General features: G+C 34.0%; 2 protein-coding genes across 3 annotated transcripts; both read left to right on the forward strand.

The window, feature by feature from the left end:
• Positions 1-7,683: 7,683 nt before the first annotated feature.
• On the forward strand, positions 7,684-9,359 carry FTH1_2 (fts3-like protein; the record flags this gene model as incomplete). Its single annotated transcript, XM_035733099.2, has 2 exons — positions 7,684-8,019; positions 9,133-9,359. 2 exons carry the CDS (start codon positions 7,684-7,686, stop codon positions 9,319-9,321), a joined length of 525 nt encoding a protein of 174 aa, XP_035589555.1. The 3' UTR covers positions 9,322-9,359.
• Positions 9,360-17,033: 7,674 nt separating this feature from the next.
• On the forward strand, positions 17,034-20,342 carry FTH1_3 (fts3-like protein; the record flags this gene model as incomplete). 2 transcript variants are annotated; one of them, XM_012943841.3, is made up of 2 exons in its annotated part: positions 17,327-17,656; positions 19,856-20,342. In XM_012943841.3, 2 exons carry the CDS (start codon positions 17,327-17,329, stop codon positions 20,042-20,044), a joined length of 519 nt encoding a protein of 172 aa, XP_012799295.1. In that variant the 3' UTR covers positions 20,045-20,342. The 2 variants fall into 2 exon arrangements, with proteins under 2 accessions (XP_051068283.1, XP_012799295.1); XM_051215103.1 differs by having other exon boundaries at positions 17,034-20,342.
• Positions 20,343-22,132: the final 1,790 nt, after the last annotated feature.

The following is a 22,132-nucleotide window of genomic DNA, read 5'->3' on the forward strand; positions in this document are numbered from 1 at the left end:
GATAGGACAATATATTTAACGTGAATGAAAGATATGTGGTGGACCAGACAAATATAAACGCAAAAAGTATAAACAAAGTTACTAAAGATAAATAGTAATATTAATATATACAGTTAATTGTTACAAATACAATAATAATTAGGGACGTTACTTAAATTGACCCGACGTTGCGTGCTCTGATTAGGTCCGGTAAGGCAAATCCACAATTATGAATGCTTGATGATTCTGAGCAAGTTGGTGAACTCTATAGTGATATAATCCCACGTAGGATGTGATATATTCCAATTACAGTCTATAAATAATGATAATATTTGATTTAGACTTCAGTTAACTCAATCGCAAATGAAAATAGAACGAGGGATGCGTGAACAGTAATGTATTTGTTAGTCGGCAAGAATATGTCACGCTATGTAGTAGCTCAACGGAAAGTGTGTTCAGGGTCATTGACTAAAACAACACGTACAGTCATTTAATGATGAATGTACATACAGTGAAAAATTGACAAACAAATACAAATAATATTAAAAACTATTTACAAAATAAGGTTGTCAGGTCTATCTCCACATAGCTCCCCCCAGAGTGTCCGGTGGTAACACTGGTTATAATTTAAAAAAATGTAAGGATAAGATATATATACATGTATACAAAAATAATATTTACAATTATAGCTAACAAAAATGTAGAGATGAGTATGACATGTAGCAGAGATGTAGCATAGCAGAATAAACACACACACAAAAAAAATATGAAGACGCTGTCATTGAATGTCTTGGTTGTCTAACAATGATAATAATAATGTACAAAACTGCTAATGACCCAAAAAGAAATTGAACCGTTTATTTTTGTGTACAATAAATGGGTAATTAAATAGATTTTACTCGCTTATTATAGTAACAAAAATTATTTTTTTATAAATAAAAAAAAATAAATGTGACAAAACGAATAATTGTGGAAAAATGTGATTATGTACACTGTGAAAAGGAAAAAAAATTTTTCTTTTTTTTGAGTGAAATTAGTAGTGTGTGACATAGGTAGGTGTATGCTTTGTTTTTGGGTGTTTTTTTTTAATCGACGAAATGGACATAACGCTTGGGTTTGTTTATAGGTCTGCCGGAGCGTGTTAAACAAGAAGGCTTAGTATTAAGTTTTTTATCCTCCACTGGTTTTTCAGTCACTGGTGAGAGGGGTTGATTGTCAACAGCTTTGTCTTCTTTGACTTGAGTAGCTTCATAGAAAGCAGGTTTGATTCTGTCTATAGAAATAGTCTGCTTGTTGCCATCTCTGCTAATGATGAAGTATTTTGGTGTGCGTTTAATTACTTTATATGGACCTTCGTATGGTTGTTTCAATGGTTTTTTAACAGCATCAACTCGAACAAACACAAACTTGCATGTTTCTAGATTTCTGTCGAGTTGTATTCGATTGTTATGTTCACGAGGCGGTATGGCTTTGATCTGTTGCATGGTCTGCAGCAGTTGGCTAGCAAAACGACTTGGGTCCGTTGGTGTTAAAGTGTTTGGGTCCACTACTTGGCCTGGTAATGTAAGGGTTGTACCATAAACTAGCTCAGCGGCTGTACAACCTATATCTTCCTTTATAGTTGAACGGATACCCAGGAGTACAAGTGGTAATGCGTCACTCCATTTTGTCGTATCATTTTGTGCCATCAGCGAGCTTTTCAATTGGCGGTGAAATCTTTCAACCATGCCATTAGCTGCTGGGTGGTAAGCTGTGGTTTTAATGTGGTTGACCCCTAGAAGTTTAGTGAACTCCTGAAAAAGGACAGATTGAAATTGGGGACCACGATCTGTTGTGATTATTGATGGTACTCCATAGTCAGATATCCAGCGGTCGAGGAAGACTGAAGCGACTGTTTCTGCCGAAATGTCTTTAATAGGGCAGGCTATGGCCCATCTAGTAAACTTGTCTACTGCGGTGAGAATGTGGGTGAAAGAATTGGACGGAGGCAGTGGCACAACTATATCTAAATGCACGTGTTGGAAACGTTTGTCAGGGACAGGAAACTTCCCAATTGGACTGTAGGTGTGTTTTTGTATCTTACTGCGTTGGCACTGGAGACAGTTACGTGTCCAACGTTTAACATCCGAGTTGATTTTAGGCCACACAAAACGTTCGGTAATGAGCTTTGTTGTTGCTCTGATGCCTGGATGTGAAAGACCATGCAAATGCTGAAATATTTTTCGTCGGCAAGCATGTGGGACAAACGGGCGATTGTTGCCTGTTGAAGTGTCGCACATGATGAATGCGTCTGAAAGGGGAATAGGTACAGGTTTGAGGTCTAAGCTAGACTTTTCTTTGCAGACTTTTAATTCTGCATCGTCTGCTTGTAATTTAGCCAAGGTTTCAAGGCTGATGTCATGATTGAGTACCATCGTATTGATATCCCTCCTAGATAGTGCGTCTGCAACAATGTTCGAGTGTCCTTTGATAAACCTGATGTCTGTGGTAAATTGTGAGATATAATCAAGTTGTCTTGCTCCTCGTAGGGAGTGTTTGTCATACGATGTGCTAAAAGAATGGCAAAGGGGTTTGTGATCTGTCATAATGATGAAATCACGACCCTGTAGCAAGAAGTTGAAATGTTTTACTGCTAAATACATAGCTAAGAGTTCGCGTCCAAAAGTACTATAACGTTCCTGGGCTGGTGATAATCTCTTGGAATAAAACGCTACGGGAGTAGTCATGTTATTTACCTGTTGTTGCAATAGAGCCCCGACAGCTTTCTGTGAGGCATCCGTACATAGGATCAAATGGGTGGTGGGGTCGGTATTGAGGTGTTGTAACATGGTAGCGTTGGCTATCAAGGACTTTGCTTTTTCAAATGCAATTTTAGCGTCAGGAGATAGCTTGAATGTTTGATTCTTTTCCTTCCTCGTACCTTTTTTGTCACTTTTCAGTAAATCAGTTAACGGCTGTAACACATCCGCACATCGTGGTAGGAATCGGCGGTAGAAGTTGCACGTTCCGAGAAAACGGCGTAATGACTTTATAGAGGTTGGTTCAGGGTAGTTGGTAATAGCTTCAACTTTTGTTGGGAGTGGTTTGATGCCTTGAGAGTCAATGTAATGTCCTAAAAACTCTAAGGCTGGGACGGCGAATATACATTTAGAAGGATTGATAACAACGCCATGTTTCTTGAAACGTTCAAAGAGGATCTGAACATGTTGAGTGTGCTCTTCTATTGATGAGCTTGCGATCAAAACGTCGTCTATGTAGGCGAATACGAAGTCTAAACCTTTGTAACATCGTCCATAAACCGTTGGAATGTCTGGGCGGCATTTTTCAATCCGAATGGCATTCGTAGAAACTCAAACAGACCAAAAGGTGTTATTATGGCTGTTTTCTCAATGTCTTCCGGTGCCATTGGAATTTGGTGATATGCTCGCACTAGGTCGAGCTTCGAAAAAATGCATTTACCGTGTAGGTTTAATGAAAAATCGTGTATATGCGGAATCGAGTACTTGTCAGGAATGGTTCGATTGTTTAATCGTCGATAGTTACCACACGGACGCCAATCTTGGTCCTTCTTTGGTACCATGTGTAACGGCGAGGCCTGTAGCGTGGCGTCGAGTTGAGATTAACTATGAACACCGCTACCAAGAAACACCTGCCAAATAGATCAGAAGGCGTAAGAAGCTCGTTCCAAATGACTCCATAAAATCCCCGAGAAGCCAAATATCAGAAGGCAATTAATGGACCAAGTCGAGTTATATTTGCTGGCGATCTCATGGCATCGAAAGGATACCGAGATCGTGCCAGGATACAACCTTGGTTACAGAAGGTAACCGAATTCGCGCGAGGTTACAATCGAAGTGTAAGCACAAGAATGGAAGCACAAAATAGCTGTCATTAGCACAGTCAAACAAAAGCACATTAAAACAAACACTGGTACAGTTGGTTATAATAATAATTGTTTTTATTAAACCAGTCGTGTTCTCGTGATAAATGTGAGTCACTACAGGCCCAAGGGCTGTTGGATGGTCTGATAATACCAAGTTGCATCATATGTTCGAATTCTCTTTTAGCTACTTGCAACTTGCTTGGTGGTAGTCTCCTCGCCCTGGCGCTAATAGGTGGTCCAGTGGTAGTGATGTGATGTTGCACATGGTGTGGATCGCATTCTTTTTGGTAGTCTATTTTTGTGATGCATTCGTATTCTGTCAGTATGTCGTTGAAAACGTTGTTCGCAGGCTTCATTATCCGTACACCATGGATTTCACAGTCGTTGGAAGGTGTACCTTCTACCTGTAAACGTGTATTTGCGTCGATTAATCTCTTCTTGGTCATATCTACTAACAAATTGTAGGCACTGAGGAAATCAGCTCCGAGAATGGGTCGTTTGACTTGAGCAACTATGAATACCCATGTGAATCTTCTGCGGAGCCCGAGATCTAATATAAGAGATTGCTCTCCGTAAGTTTTGATAACTGATTCGTTAGCCGCTACTAAGGACAATTTAGTGCTTGTCGTAGGTTGTCTGCGTGAGAGATGAAGTGGGATGATGCTGATTTCTGCTCCAGTATCGACTAAAAAGTCTGAGCCAGAAATACGATCCCTGATGTGGAAGAGGCGGCTAACATGTTGGCCAGTAACAGCTGCCGCCATTACTGTCTGGCCGGGCCGTTTCCCTGATTCTCTGTGTCAGACGCAGAAAAGGTGCACGGTCGTGTACAACGCCGTGCTTTGGTGCCGTATTTTTGGTGGTACCAACAAACATCAGATGTTCGCTTCGGTGACCGAGACCGTTGTCTAGAAAAAGATCTTCGTCTGGAGGGGAATCTCGATTGTCTAGCTTGGATGGTTGCTATGGTCGATTGCAGTGACGCCAGCTGGCTCGTTAATTGTGTTAACTGCTTTTGAAAGGAGGCTAAACAGCTAATATCTGTTGGTCCAGGTGGTTGCAATGAGTTTAAAGCATTATCCTCTGGTTGTGGAGAGTTTAGAAGGTTGGTCGGTGAACTATCTATATCAATAAGTTTACCCGGAGAGTTCATAATGACAAAAACAAAAATGGTGTCGTGCCAGGTTATAATAATAAAAAAATATGTAGATATATATAGTAAATGTCTATAAAAAAAAATCGAGGCTCACCAAATAATTGTAGTGGACCAGACAAATATGAACGCAAAAAGTATAAACAAAGTTACTAAAGATAAATAGTAATATTAATATATACAGTTAATTGTTACAAATACAATAATAATTAGGGACGTTACTTAAATTGACCCGACGTTGCGTGTTCTGATTAGGTCCGGTAAGGCAAATCCACAATTATGAATGCTTGATGATTCTGAGCAAGTTGGTGAACTCTATAGTGATATAATCCCACGTAGGATGTGATATATTCCAATTACAGTCTATAAATAATGATAATATTTGATTTAGACTTCAGTTAACTCAATCGCAAATGAAAATAGAACGAGGGATGCGTGAATAGTAATGTATTTGTTAGTCGGCAAGAATATGTCACGCTATGTAGTAGCTCAACGGAAAGTGTGTTCAGGGTCATTGACTAAAACAACACGTACAGTCATTTAATGATGAATGTACATACAGTGAAAAATTGACAAACAAATACAAATAATATTAAAAACTATTTACAAAATAAGGTTGTCAGGTCTATCTCCACAGATATAAGGTAACATTCATCAGGGACCATGGCTGCATGGCCGAGCCATGGCATACGATCAACTCCAACTAATTCAACTCATTCTTCCCACCCTCTTCATCGTTGGGTTTTTCTCTTTGCTAAATGTTGTATGTCTATTCCACACATTGTCTCGTATTAGGGCCCAATGTCACTACACATTTACCAGTTTTGACCGTTGTGTTGTTGTTTCTGATCGCTCTTGATTCCAGGTGAACGCTAATATAACGTGTTTCATTATATCCAAGTGGATAATTGATACTTAAATAAGAAAAAAGACTAAATTAACTGTATGCTGTAAATCTTAAATTTTCCTAAGAGAATTCTATTAACTTATTTATATATACACTTCGGGCTATTAGTCTGTAAGATAATGTGATTTCAAATCTAACTATGATTCATTTTTAAGTTAACAGTATAGATAAATAAAACATATATTTTATAATAAAGTGGTCTGACGGATCTGTAATGGTTTGTAGACTGTCGTTAGTTGTAAATGAACTCCACGTTTGTACATATAAAACCTTAAAGAAAAAATATCCTGAAAAATGGCCACTAATTAATAAATAGTCACTAATGGAAACAGATGTTATTGCATTCCTAAATTACATTCACTATTCATTGAAAAAGTAGAGTGTGGAACAGTTGTTTTAAGTGTAGTTAAATACCTTAAGCTATGTGATTCGTTGAACCTACCACTTGTTCATTAGAGAGGTCTTATAAAATCTACGTTATCGTTATGTCATCAAGACAAAGTTAATTATATTACAGAGTTTGAATACTTTTCGTAACTTGAATTCATTCCTATTATAAACATGCATATTAACGTCATTGTCAATTCAGGGCATTTGAGAATAAAGGTATCTTAAAGTAGTTGGTTTACTTAGTATAAATATAATAATCACTCAATCAGTATACTGTAAGTTAAACTGACAGAATAATATGTTATGAATATCATTGAAGAATTCTAAGTGGAAATAAAACATGTATCTGATATTGTATAGTTTGTAGTAATTCTAAATAATCTACCAGTTTTATAAAGTAAAGTAATTCAAAATTACTTTCATCAAACAAATTTTTCTTATCAGTATAGGGGTTGTGGAGATTACTAAGTTTTTGATTGAGATCATTAACCGATTGATGTCTTAACACCATTGAAAACCTGTACTGAGGTAGATACCTATCTCTACCCGACATGGATTAGCTCCACTGGTCACGGTCATGATCTCAATCAAAAACTTAATACTCTCCACAACCCTTATAGTGATAATTACTATGTGCTCACAAGTGACTAGCTTCGTGAGGGAATTCTCGGTGTTCTAGTGAGAAGCCGTGACCAGTGGAGCTAATCCATGTCGGGTAGAGATAGGTATCTACCTCAGTACAGTGGAAGATGGTCGCGCAATTCCGTGGATTGGTTGATGTTAAACACTAACACCATTGGATGCCAGCTTAGTGGTCCAGTAGGTTAAGCGTTCGCGCGAGACTGGAAGCCCTGGGTTCGAATCTTGCGAGCGAGATCGTAGATGCGCACTGCTGCGGAGTCTCACAATAGGACGAAACGGCCGTCCATTGCTTCCAGGTTTTCAATGGTGTTAAGATATCAATCGGTTAATGATCTCAACCAAGAAAATTTTTAAACCATATAGTCTTGGTAAATATTATTTATATTGATTAGTTATTACAGTGTATTCAAGTACAAATTTCATATATATGTATTCATAAAAGTTGTGGTAAAATAACGGAAAGATTAACTTATGATTGTTTATAAAATACACTATTTACTGACCTATTTTAATTATATAACCTTTTTTTCATCACTATCAGAATATTATTTTCATGGATTCACTTTATATGTTTAACAGTATTAGTGATTATAAAAATGATGAAAACTTTTGTTATTTGATGAGAAGCGAAACAAGGTCATTGATTCAACTATAAATGTTAAACTGTATATTGATAATTCAATGTTATACTCATTCAATACTTTATTCACTTACATCTCTATTTTCTTAATGATGATGAAAATATCAAGTGTCCGACAGAATTTCGCCAAAGAATGTGAAGATGCCATCAATAAACAAATCAATATGGAACTACAGGCTGCTTATGATTATATGGCATTCTTCACTTATTTCGATCGAGATGATGTGTCATTTCCGAAAGCAGCTGAATTCTTTCGAAAAGCTTCACATGAAGAACGTGAACATGCAGAGAAATTGGCCAAATATCAGAACAAACGTGGTGGTCGAATAGAATTTATGGATTTAAGAGCAGTTCAGAAAATTGAATTAAATGATCTTGAAGAAGCATTTGAAATTGCTCTAAATTCTGAAAAGTCGATTTATCAGGTGAATTGACTAATCAATTAATTATTATTATTATTATTATTATTATTATTATTATTATTATAAGCTTTATTCAATATTATATTTTTGGTACAATATAGAATTCTCAGCGTGAAGTATTTCAACAAGTTTCCGTTTCTTTCTTCTTGGTCGGTCCTGGCGATAAATATTAAGTGATCACCAATTAGATGTTAGCAGTTCAGTAAATGAACATCTGAATATTGTGCATTCTTTTCGTTGTATATTGCCAGCAACCACATTGTCTCTTATTGAGTTTTTTGTAACTTTGACAACGAGAGGTTGTACACTTTTCAGAAACGCAGCAGAATAGGTTATGCGATTAATAAACATATTGATATATTAAAACAAACAAAAATAGATAACTTGTTGAAATATCTAGATGGCAGGAACAGGTAGCCCAGATGATCAAGCAGGCCGCTCTCTAATCATTATTAATAAGTTTATTTTTTGTAAAGTAAGATATTTTTAAAACTTTTTTCTTTTTTTTCAATCTAAAATTAGTTATCATATAAAATTTCATGTTAATGAATAAAGTTAATATCTGATTATGAAACTGGCAAAGAAACTACTTGAATTCATATACAACTAACTGATTTTCTTTGATCTCATTTGATTTAATTGCAAAGGAATTTCAAATTCAATATGGAACAATGAAAATTGTGATTTAACATCTGGTAAACAGACTTTTAAACAGACCACATCGTACCATAAAATAGGGAACAACATTTGTCCAGGATGTGGCCAAATGTGACTGTGAATGTGCGAGGTAGTGATTAATAGGCAGGGAATAATTCAAGAATGGGAAATCGTATAATAACAGTTCATAGGTTAAAATAAAGCTTATGATAAGAGAGATATGAATATGAATAGTTTAGTTATTTAACAATTATACGCATAGCATTGGTCTATAAATGGGTCCCAAAAGTTACCATTCATTGTGCTTATCGGAGCATAACAGATTGTAACCAAACAATGTAGGAATGAATTGTCTTTATTTCATACTGTTTATTATTATTATTTCTTTAAAAAAAGCATTTACACTATACTTTAATTTGTCTTTTGTTATTTACTTTAAAAAAAATTTTTTTTCTACAGTCCCTACTGGAATTACATAATGTAGCTGAAGAACACAATGATCCAGGGTTATGTGAATTTATTGAATCTGAATGCTTAGAAACTAAAGAACAATTCATTAAAACAATTGCCGATTATTTAACACAAATTCAACGTGTTGGGAAACAACTTGGTGAATATTTATTTGACCAATTAACATTGAAAGAATAATAATAATAACAACTCAAATATAAATTAATTGTGAATAATCTTGTTTTATATTTATTCTTCTTAAAAGTAGTAATAGCAGTAGTATGTACATAACTGCATTATTTACTTTAATAAATTAAACAAAGTTTTTATTTAACATTGAGCTGATCGAATACTCAAATGAATGATGAATTCTTATTTTGCCACTTAGTTTCTTATCTACTTACTGACTGAAGCTGACTGCCCTTCTTAAAGTATAAGCTGTCAACCAGAGGTCTTCAAGAAACTATTCTGCGCTCTTACATTTAAATATTATTAAACAGTGTTCATGGTCTTGATGTCATTCTCTAATGTTTCTTGTCATCCTTGCTTTAGTCTCACTCTTTATTTTCCTTGATGATTCAAAGTTACATATTGTTTTGTAATGTAGTCTAATGGTTTATATAGTGTCTTCTCCAACTCTAAAGTTTTTACTTGATATTCGCCTCAGCCGAATTGTTTACTACCAGAGTAGGTTGTTGCATATATTTTCTGTTCGACGGATCTGTAGTTGTAATATAAAGAATATGTTGAAACTCCACTCATAGTATTTTATTGTTATTTCGTCGTTCTTTTTCCCTGGCCTGTATTTTAAACTCTACTCAGATCTCTTGTAACCACATTTTGTTTTCTTCAGTCTTCTTTGTCTGAGCATTTACTATCCAACTTTGGCTCAAGATTTATATCTATTATTTTATTTTACTGTTGTGTGTTGCCAGACCATTGACTATGGGGTCGTGTTTGAATAAACTTGAGGTTACGAAGTGGTTCGATCAATAATTGTTGATCTTTGGTAGTCATCTGGGAACAGTGACTCGAATCTTTGCAGATAGATATTTGATCACATATTGTTGGGGATTCTCTTATTAATTCTCAGGTACTGGACAATTATTTAACAACCATTCCTTTTTCTGTTTAGCTCGTTATTTTGTGCATGGAAGACCTTCGACTGTTTAGCATATGCTATGCCATTCGAGGTGTTCTGTACTTTTGATAAATTCTGTTTCCTTTCTTAAATTAGGACCATTTAAATCGAGCCCAGTGTGTGTTTGGATATGATTTAATACGAGGAACTGAAGAATGTTTAATATACGGTACAGAATAACGTGGTTTGATCTACTGAAATAAATTTTGGTTCGTTAGCTTTGCGTTTAGATTAGGTACTGGAATTTCGGTCGTTATAGTATTATCTTAGTAGTAGTATCTTGCATCGACAACTGTTTATAGATAACTGTGCATCTTTGGTGTTGTCGATGGTAATTCTCCATATAATAGCTTCATATAATAGAACTGTTTAAATTTTAGTGTTGAAAACTTTGACCTTCATCTTCGGTATCGTTCACTTTGAGTTTCGGATATTCTCCAGATGAATGAATTTACCCCTTGCTTTACCGATCTGTGCAATGATTTCTCCACTGGAACTTCCTTATTGCTTAGGAATGCTGTCCAGGTATATAAAGTTGTCCACATTTTCTAGAGTTTCATTATCAAGTGTGATTTAGTTGGTGCTCACTGCATTGTACTACCTGATCTTACTTTTCTCCTTGTAAATTCTGAGGCCCACTTCTGTAGACGCTGCTTCTATGGCGACGATGTTTACCTGTATTTATGGCTGTGTTTGGGGATAGGAGGGCTGAAGCATCTACAAAGTTCAAAACATTCAGCTATATACAAACTATCTAGTGTATTCCATGCACTTCCTGAGGTGTGGGAGTCCTCATAATTCAGTCATTAGCTAACAGAAAGAGAAACGTTGAGAGAAGATAGTCTTGTCTAACGACAGTCTTCACTTGAAATAGGTCTGTTGATTGCCCCCCCATACAAATTTCTACAATTCAGTCCCTTATTGAAGTTTCGCATGATAGGGACGACCTAAAATTCTTCATAGTGTCGAATAAGATTCCTCAGAGCTTTCATATGCACCCTGTCAAATGATTTCTCATAATCAAGAAAGTTTACGTATGGTTATGAGTTCCATTCAATTAATTGATCAGCAGTTGTCTGAAGTATCGCAATTTGATAGTTAACTGACATATCCTTACGGCAGCCAGCTTCTTGGTCACAAAGTTGGTCATCTACTGAATCCTTCCTTCAGTTTTGTAACATTCTATTGAATAACTTTCCAGGCACTGACGCAAATTAACGCTTCTGTAGTTCTTACATTTACTATGATCTCATTTATTTTGCATCATGACGAAATGTCATTCTTTGCAGTTTGTGGATACTTGTTTTTCCTAAATATATTTGAACAGAATGTTTCTTGGCTTCGAGATAATTACTTGGGCTGCGTATGTCAGTCACCGTAATAACCATTATTAAGTAAATCTTAACGGTGTATGAACTCAAAAGGCGACACGAAGTGCTAACCACAGTCCATTATAAGACAGCGCAAATCACGAAGCTACAGGCACACCAAGCGAATAGAGGCCGAAAAAGCAAATATAGTCTAATTCAAAGTCGAATCAATTAGTAAGTTTCAAGCATAAATATAAGGAAGATATATTGAATGCACCAAATGCTGCTCAGAAATTTCATGTTATTGTACAAGTTATGGTTTGTCCTGATGATTCACATATTTCTGGTGATATTTCCTATAAATCTGTGGAAAATATGTTGAATGAATCAAATCATGATCAAAAATCCGATGCAGTTTTGATAGATGCTAACTTTTCTAATGATCCATTATTCTCCAATCAAATATTTATAAATTTGAGGGAGATATTTCAGAAAAATCAGATTCTGATGTCATATGAAATATTATTTGTCCTCATAATGCATCTTTTTCTTGTCGGAAACTTATTCAATGAGAAGTACGAGTTCTAAACGAGTTCGATTTCGATTACAATTAGGATGATTTCTTATTAAATGTTGTTTATCCTTATGATGAAGTCACTTCTGATGAATCATCCAATCAATGTGAGAAATATGGTTTAAATGAAGCCACATCATTTATGACCTAGGAATATGAAAATCTAATCATATTTGTGGGGGAGGATAGTGTTGGAAAGTCTATGATTCGAATTCTAGATATCAGTGATTTCAGTACACAACCAACATGTTGATCATAGACAATCCCAGGAACCATGTGAGTCTGTCCCAATTTCATTTGTTAATTCTAATACTATTGAGTATATTCTAGATCATACAGAGTCTACATCCAATACACAGTCGGATAGACACATGATGAACCTAAGGAGAAGATATACAACAGACTGCAAAAATTTGGATTCTCATTTAAGGTGTGGTGTTTGTAGAAATTAATGATTCATTTTTATTTGATGACTGCCTGATTTTGTATTCCAAATACATTACGTTCGTTTGTGCTTACCTAGTTCTGTTTGGTTTAAATTCCAATATTTCGAAGATTCCTAGTTGGTATAGTAATTCAAATACTTTTACTCACCACACTGACGTATCACAAGTTAAAATCAAACATTTTACTTGTTCCCTTTGGCTTTCTACATTTTATATTAGTTCGTATCAATTAATATCTTCGAACGAAATGATCACCATAAACTCCTAAACCAATGATAGCCTTTTTCGCACTCCAAATGGGTTAGTAATAATGAGGAAATATAATCTATTTTGTTTCATTTTACCGAATAATGTATCAAACAAAGTGAATAATAAATTCTTACTTTAAAGAGAAAAACTAAATTCCTATAAAAAGTATGATATTTCAAGCATACCAAATGCCTCATAAGGACAATAAGGTATTATTTGGATTTTCTATACATGTTCGATGCTTTCAGAACAAACCAAACTTTACGTTTCATCTTATTGGCACGACAAATGATTTTCATTCAATAAATAGTTCTGGAAATTTCAAAAATAATGATCGCAATATATAACCAGAAATTTGCAGGACAAAACTTGTCTCGGTCATGTTTGAGATCCAACAAACGTTGGTATTCGGTTGTGACCATTTGTAAGGTCATATTAGATTCTCGTTCATTATACACTAAAATTCCTATGCGGATGTCAACAGTTAGATTCTTCAATCTGAAGATAAAAATCAAACAGTTAAATTGATTTGCTGTAATTTCATTAATTTTGAATCGCTCACATTCTCGATGTACTTTTCTAGAATAAGTGAGATAATGATTGGATTAAGACTTTGATATTTGAAAACATTGATAGCGAATGTCGAATAGTGAGGACTGTCCTCCAAATATTTTAGATAACATTTGGGGTGTACCATTAAGAGATAAATCCCGAGGATTTTGTGGCAGTATGAAATCCACATATGTATTACATCAACCTGTTCCAAGTCTTCTATGAAGTAAGAGAAATTTAGGTTTATCATCGAGATTTGAGCATTCGACACGGAATATGTCTTCTAATAGATAAAACCAGAAATCGAATACGATACCAGATTCCGGATTTAAGTTGAATTCACGAATGAAATCTGCGATGCTTTCATATTTATTTGGTTGAGAGGTCGAAGTTGAATGAGACGAGGCTTCTGCGTCAGTGTATCCAAAATCTCTGCTTCAGTTGCGTCTGCCCACGCTTGCTGAACTTGTAAAATGGTTGTAAGGTTGTCCAAAGACATAGATATTTTCCTTTTGGGCAATCAAAACAACAACAAAACTTTCATCGCCACTTTTGTTGCGTCCTTGATCTGTCTACCCAGTAATATACAGGAGAGAACTTGTCTCGATCTAGATTAAGGCCTTGACACGATAATCTAACCTATTTAACTGTGAGGCTAGAAATGCGTGAGTCCGAACTAAGACTAACGGCCTTGGGCAGAAAGATGAAAACTATTCTATCACATGATCGGTTGACAAGCGCGAGAGTGAGGAAGAAGACTAGTCAATTTATTCTTGATTTCCGATCCCAGATTAAAAAGATACATGAATAGATAAATGACCAACATGACCACAACGCAAAAAAAGTTAGAAAAATACAATGATGTCCAAACTAGGCGTTACGGTAGAAGAATAAAGTACAAAAGGTTACGTTTAAATTACTATATCTTTAGTACAGAAAAGGGTGTGGCAGTGAATCATACATCAAACGAAAGCTTATGGTTTGTAGAATAACATAGGGACAAAACTAATTGTTAGTATAGCTACTGTTATACACCATGGATTCTTTGTGTCTCTGTTCACATCAGTTTTATTAAATTGTTTAATAGAGTATTTATTGTTTTTAATGTTAAATCTAGAAAATTTTAATAGGTTATATTGTTCATTGTTCTTTTTGTTAGATTTTTCCTAATGTTAGCCAGTTTTAATGTTCCCATTGTATTCTATTCGCAATTAGTATCACTATGTATCGTTAAATACTAATGCAATTACTTAACATCTACTAATCAACGAAGACATTGATGAAACAGTAAAGCTTATACAAGAATGGTGAATTTTAAGGTGAAATTATTTTGAAAACTGTCCATATAAACAAAGATTGTATAGTCATGGATAATAACGATTAACAAAAGTGAAATTTTAAAGTAACTGTCATTGTGTAACGAACGTAGTTTTTGTTGAATTAAGCTGAATCACACACTGCATTTATAGAATGTGAAAATGATTCATTAAATATGCCATTTGCACATCTTCTACGGACTCACTCATAAACTCCATCTTTCTTATATCTCTGTTGTTACTCGAAGTGCTTCTGTACTTTTTTTTCTCTTCATATTCCTATTAGTTCAATAAGAATCCCACTTCCAATTCTTGATACATACTACTTATATCTGTCCGTATAAGTAGCACACATCACAATAGCAGTTAACCAAAGTTCCAGTTAGCCGTCACCTTAACTGAAGAGTGATACAATCAAATGGTTTCATCTATAACCACTAGTACTCATGCAGGTGCCAATTTAATATGATGTGACTTGTATCAGTTTAAAAGGGAAATAATTGAAAAGAAAATTCAACTGGGTTTAGTAAATGTAAGCAGATAATTTCAAGATCATACTATTGACAAATTACGCAACCTCGGTACAAAGATACAATAATGCTATTTCAACTCTTTTTAAAAAATATGAGTCCTTAAAGCATGTGGAAAAGTAAGTAGGAAAAGTTACAGTTTAACAAATGTAGATTTATAAGTATTAAATATTTCAATGGTTAAGATCATGAGTCAGTTGAAGCTAGACCACCATGGAAAACCTAGAAGCAATGGACGGCCGTTTCGTCCTATTGTGGGACTCTTCAGCAGTGCGCATCCACGACCTCGCCCCCCCCGCGAGATTCGAACCCAGGACCTAATGGTTTTGCGCGCGGGCACTTACTCAATAGACCACTGAGCCGGCATTCAACGGTGTTAATGTCTAACTTCATTTAATCCACGAAATTGCTGTAATATCCACAAAACCCATCTGATATTGAATATTTGACGATAATTACTTCCTTTTTGCTTCATTTAATGCTTCAATAGAATAAGGTATCATGACTACATGGTGCTTTTTTGTAAAGTTCATCCATATTAGTTCTTTTTCACTTCAGATACTTAAACGAACATGAACCTAGAAGAGAATTATTAATACAATATGAGATATTAATTAGAAAACCGAGATGTATAATTTAATATACTGTACTTTGAGTGTAAAACAATGATTCTGTATAACAATATATGTGTAAATTTCATACAATAATTTACGATTACCACGTAAAACAGAAAGGTAGGAACCAAAATAGAACTATTCTATTGATTACCATAAAGTGGCTTGCTTAAATATTCGGGTTACCTGATCCTGGCAACGGGACATTTCAATAAGTTATCTGTTTTCTTGTTTGTTTTAACACGTCATTATGCCTATTAGTCACATAACTTATTCAGGTGCGTTTGTGAAAAATTTAAGACATTTCTCTGTAAAAGCTATAAAAAAGACCGATCAGAGATATCTTGGTTGCTGGCAATATGCATCGAAAAAAATACACACTAATCAGATGTCTGTTCTTGAACTACTAACGTTTAACTGGCGACCACTCAATAATGATTGTTAGGACCGGTCAAGAAATAAGAAATGGAAATTTGTGCTTAGAATTCTATATTGTACCAGAAATATAATATTGAATAAAACCAATAATAATAATACCATTACAGAATTAAACGATGCTACAGAACAGTTCTGACTAAAAAGTCTTTTATTAATCTCGTAATAATAATAAATATCTCATCTAGTTTTATCCAATTAAATAATTTGAATCTCACGAGGCGGCATCATGGATGCGTACTGCTGAGGAGTCCTACAATGGGACGAAACGGCCGTCCAATACTTCCAGATTTTCCATGATGGTCTAGCTTCAATTGACTCATGATCTCAACGATTAAAATTCGATATAACTTAAATTGTATACGATCACACTTTCATCATTCATCAAATTCAACTACAGTTGCATAACTTGAACTTTTAAACTATTTTTTTTAACAAAAAACTCCGATATTCTATTCTTCTTAATATGTCACATAGTTATGAAGAATTTATCATAAACATTAGTCACAATCATACAGTTGTATACGTACTGGTGTACTTCATATTGTACTACTATAATTTTACGATGATGTCACTGTTAGGAGAATAATTTCACGTTTTAATCTTATGAAACTATAAAATCTGCATGGATACGAAACAACCAATAGGGAAACGATTTGAAAAAAATTGTATGAAATTTGTATGAAAGTAGACCATGTCTTATAGATATTAATTTCAACCAATCTAAGTAGCATAAAATAGTAGTGTACAAACAGGTATTCAAAACAAATGGAAAGCATTTGTTTGATTATTCAATCCTAATATTATTATTTAGGAAATATGTGTTTATTTCATAGCTTTAACAGTTCCTATGTATTGTTATACAGTATATGTGTCTGTTTCGAAATCAATAAAAGGACTGAACAAATTTGGATTGAATCAGTTTTAGTCAATTGTTAGATCAGTGAGTGTTGGATTAGACGAAAGACTCTAGTAAACGATCTAGGAAACTAAATAAAATAAAAAAATAGTTTAAATAGTTTAAATTAGAAAAATCATGAGTGGATCAAGAGCCAAACATAATTTTGCCAAAGAATGTGAAGATGCCATCAATAAACAAATCAATATGGAACTACAGGCTGCTTATGATTATATGGCATTCTTCACTTATTTCGATCGAGATGATGTGTCATTTCCGAAAGCAGCTGAATTCTTTCGAAAAGCTTCACATGAAGAACGTGAACATGCAGAGAAATTGGCCAAATATCAGAACAAACGTGGTGGTCGTGTTCAATACAGTGATATCAAGTGTCCAACTAAGACAGAATTCAGTGGTTTGGAGGATGCTATGAATACCGCCCTTGGAATGGAAAAAGCAGTTAGTAATGTAAGTCAGAACACTAATTACTTCTTAATTACCTTTTTTTCACCAATTGAGCTACTTTTTAAATTGGTTTATTTGTGTGGACATTAAGAAACCGGCCGAACAACCGTGAGGTCATGACCTGATACCATGAATTAGAAGACAGAAAATATGAATGTTCAATTTATGATGAATAAAAAACAAAAGAACCTGCTAGGGATTTATTGGTTTCACATGATCATTGAACTTTCTTAAGTTATATATGTATGGTTTAAATACATAGTTCAGAAGTGGGATCTAGGTTCTGACATAGGATTTAGGGTTAGTTTATACATTCTGTAAAATCTAGTCCTGACTAGGTCTTAGTGTTGACCTGAATTTTACCCTCAGAACTAAATTTAAGAGATATTGCATCGAAATATGCTACTTCGTATTTCTTTGAACCGATCCGTAATCACTTCATTATTCCGCTTACATGTCAGTATTTTCACTAATTTTAAGCCTTATAAGTACTAAGTGATAGTTTATTCATCAAAACGAACCGAAAAACTGCCAGCAGAGAGCATGTTAGCTTGATGATTAATCCATGACATTGGAGTCACTTACCCCATACCAATCGTTTATTTTTACTGTTTATCTGTTACAGAAGTAATTGTTTACTCCTTTATATTTAAATTAATTGTTCACTACAAATATTTACCAAATGGCAAGTAGTTTCGAGTTGCTTGAATTGAAGATGAAAAAAAAATGAGTAGGATATCTTGACTAGTTTGGCTTTAGATACATTTAAAAATTCTGTTATTTTACAGAAATATAACTAAATTCTCTAACTAAGCACGAGATATAGCTCAAATAATATTCAGATAATGAAAACCTAAATCCACTGATGGATAAAATACATTAAGGATGATAATGTACTTAGCCATATTCAAGCTATATCTTTAATTAATTAATTTATTTAAGGTTGTATGGTGTCTATCTGTCAATTGTTTCTCTAATCTTGTAAGATGTAGTTCATTGACTGTTTTTATACGCATAGTGGATAAACAATTACAGTATAGAACTAAAGTGTAGACGACTGTTTCAATTATGGGTATTGTGTTCTACTGTGAATATAAACCACTTTAGATTCTATTTTATAAATCGTTTTTAATGCAATGACTTACATGTTTATGTTAAGAAAATTTAGTTACACAGCGAATCATCAGTTAGCATTTCAGTTAGATTTCTATTCCGTGGTGTTGTAAATAGTCAGTAAAATTTAAGTTCTATAGTCAATTACGTTCTCAATAAGTTAGTAATTCTCCATAAAACTATTCAGTTTGATCACTAAGTTTATTGTATTTTAATGTCCGTTTACTGTGGTTTCGCATCAATATTTCAGTTTTAGTGGGTAGTTATTGGTCATATAGATTATTTGGGCTCCTTTGTTGGATTAACCACACAATCTAAACTCACATGATTGCACAATATCCTACTGTTTCATCATTTTGGTGTCATTGGTTATCTCTTAAAATATGAAAACCTAACAAATCAAAACATTTTTTGGGTATTGTTAACCATAGGGTTGTTAAGTTAACAATACCATAGAGACAGTCAGGTGTACTCTGTCTGCTGAAAGTTAATTATATATTACTCTGAATAAATATCGTTTTCATATTAAACCAATTTCCAGCTACGTATTCGTACGTAGCTTAATATGGAACTCTCTCCTATACCAAAACGAGGTCATGTAGAATAGCACTGATATTCATCGTTTGTACATGGTTATTTCATAAAAATTGATACGGAGTTGACCAACATGTTTTTTAGATACTTCATTTCGATCACACATTTATCGAGAACACAGCGCATACATTTAGTATGTAGTTTCTATTACGTATCGACCTTATTTAGACAACCACTCAAAACTAGGAAACGTTGCATAGCTGTTTACTCTTAGTTTGGGAGTCGCTGGGGCTTATCCAAACTCAGGACCTTAAGGTATCGCTACAAGCGCTCAACCTTTAGATAAATGAGCGATTACCAATCGTTTGTTAGTTCGCGATATTTCTAAATCCGTGTTCAATACCACTGGTGATACTTATTTCACACCTGACACGGTTAAACTTCACTGGTCGCAATTTCCCTATGGAACTCTAGTGACTACCTTTCGAACTTCGTCATTTTTTTATTTTACAAAACCAATTATTCAGTAATCATTCTATTACTTTTTTCTCTTAGTCATTATTAGAACTCCATGAAGTAGCTTCAAGGAACAATGATCCAGGATTAACAGATTTTATTGAAAGTGAATTTCTTCATGAACAAGAAGATGCAATTAAACAATTTGCTGATTATTTAACAGAAACACAACGAGTTGGTAAAGGACTTGGAGAATATCTATTCGATAAATTAACATTAAATGAATAGAGTGATTTTAATTATTCTATTTTAAATGACATTCCTCATTATCATGATTTCATTTGATACAGCATAGTTTATTTGTTTTTAAAAATAAAATTTATTTGTAAATATATCATATTTACTTCAACAATATAACCATCTAGTTCTAATATACTTTACTTTTTCAATGTCTTCTATAAGCTTATCACGTTTTTCGTTCGTGTTTAAATAAAGCCAATGTTGTTAATAATCGATAAGACGAGAAACAACTAATCGAATATTCTGTAACCCTATATGATCAGTGAACTAGACATAAAAATGTTAGAATAGTCCAAATGATATAAATGTGAATTAATTTCTTTATCCTTATAGTTTGCATATGGATTAAACGGTGTCTATCATTTTTCACTTCATAGTATAAAGGTTTTATAGTAATTCAAACTTAGGGTTATCCGTAGCATTTTAATTGTTCCGTAAGTATGTCTGCAATGAAAATTACACAGTACTTTGTATCACTTACCTATTAAATGAGCATAAAAATAACTAATAGTATCGAATACAGTAGGATTATGGAATATTAGAAGTGTTGTGCATAACCTCAACAGAATTTAAAGTGAGATCTTTTAAAATAACAAATTGATATAATTGTTACGAGTTATAAACATATTCAATCGAGGAAAATTAAGTTAAATCATATCCATTTATGGTGGGATGTACACATTTAATATGAGTTTTCAGAAAATTGTAGTGTCTTACTTTCTGGGAAGGATTACCGAATCGAAAACATTTCCAGTTTGAGAAAGTAGATCTATTATAAAAGAAAACAGTAAGAACTTCTGCTCTGAAGCAACTAGTCGATACTTGTCACCTCAACGAAAAAGGTTAACTTTCAATATTTCCCATAGACCTGTTCCATGTTTGCAGGATTCATCTATTACATACAATAAGTGTTATGGGAATACATTGAAATAAATTGAATCTTTGTGCACAGGAGAAATTTGTACAGCAGTTTAACTTACCCTGACCTTCTGCATAATTATGCATATGTAGTTTAAGCTCTTTTTTGGTCGTATTCAATTCTAATTTTATTCTTGTGTAATCTGCCTTCATATGATCATCTAATTTTCTTGGAATTATCTTCATAAATAACACTAAATATTAATATTCGGTTGCTTAGTTTCAAAACTACTCAATTTTGTTTCCTTATTCTTATGTGACCAGCTTCAATAATTAGCGGACTATGTAATTTCTCTTTACTCTAGACTTTGAATCTATTGAGTTTCTAATTGACTAATATCTCTAGAGAAAATATTGAAATACATTCTTAAACTGACCGACCACTACCTATTTAGTATTGACATCATACTTTATTGTAATGTAAAGCTATAGTGAGAAACCAATTGTATTCTTATCTCAATGGGGATATATTAGGATTTATCTAAATTTGAATTAAGAACTTATTCATCTGAATAACTTGATTTAAATTAAATTTTGATGCTTGTTGTAGACCGAAATTCAAGTATTTGAATAATTGTGACGCTACTCAAGGGATAAAATAGTAAAAAGGTATTAATATTCCACAAAACAAATACAGGTAAGTTATGCAGAGATTACTTGCAAATAATCAGTAGTTGCGCGTTCACAAGGTTCAATTGTAATTTCACAAATTATGAAAGAAGACTGTCAATTCAAAATATGGAATGTACTCCAAGATGATGACCAATAACTGACCAAGATGTAGTTGAGATCCACCAGTTTTAAATGTATGTACAAGTATATTAGAGATCTGTTGATGTTGTACCAAAATGAGAGAAAACGAAATGTTGTATATGAAGCACTTGAATTCAGTGAATGTTACTCATTGAGGGTGTACGGGGAAATTCAATATCGATCCAACGACTTCTTAGTCAGTGATAATAATTCTAAAGATTAACGAAGTATGATTTTCTTAGAAAATATTGAATTGAAATATATTTTAAGCATTACATTGCATTAAAGAAGCATGGAGAGTTGTGGCGTGTGCGACTTATGGCGACAAACATAAATAGTATGTAACACCAATTAAAGTTGAATGGCTGGCAGTAGAAGGTTAAGAAGATTGAGTTGGAGATAACA

Source organism: Schistosoma haematobium, chromosome 2, assembly GCF_000699445.3.
Source record: "Schistosoma haematobium chromosome 2, whole genome shotgun sequence".
Classification (NCBI taxonomy): domain Eukaryota; kingdom Metazoa; phylum Platyhelminthes; class Trematoda; order Strigeidida; family Schistosomatidae; genus Schistosoma; species Schistosoma haematobium.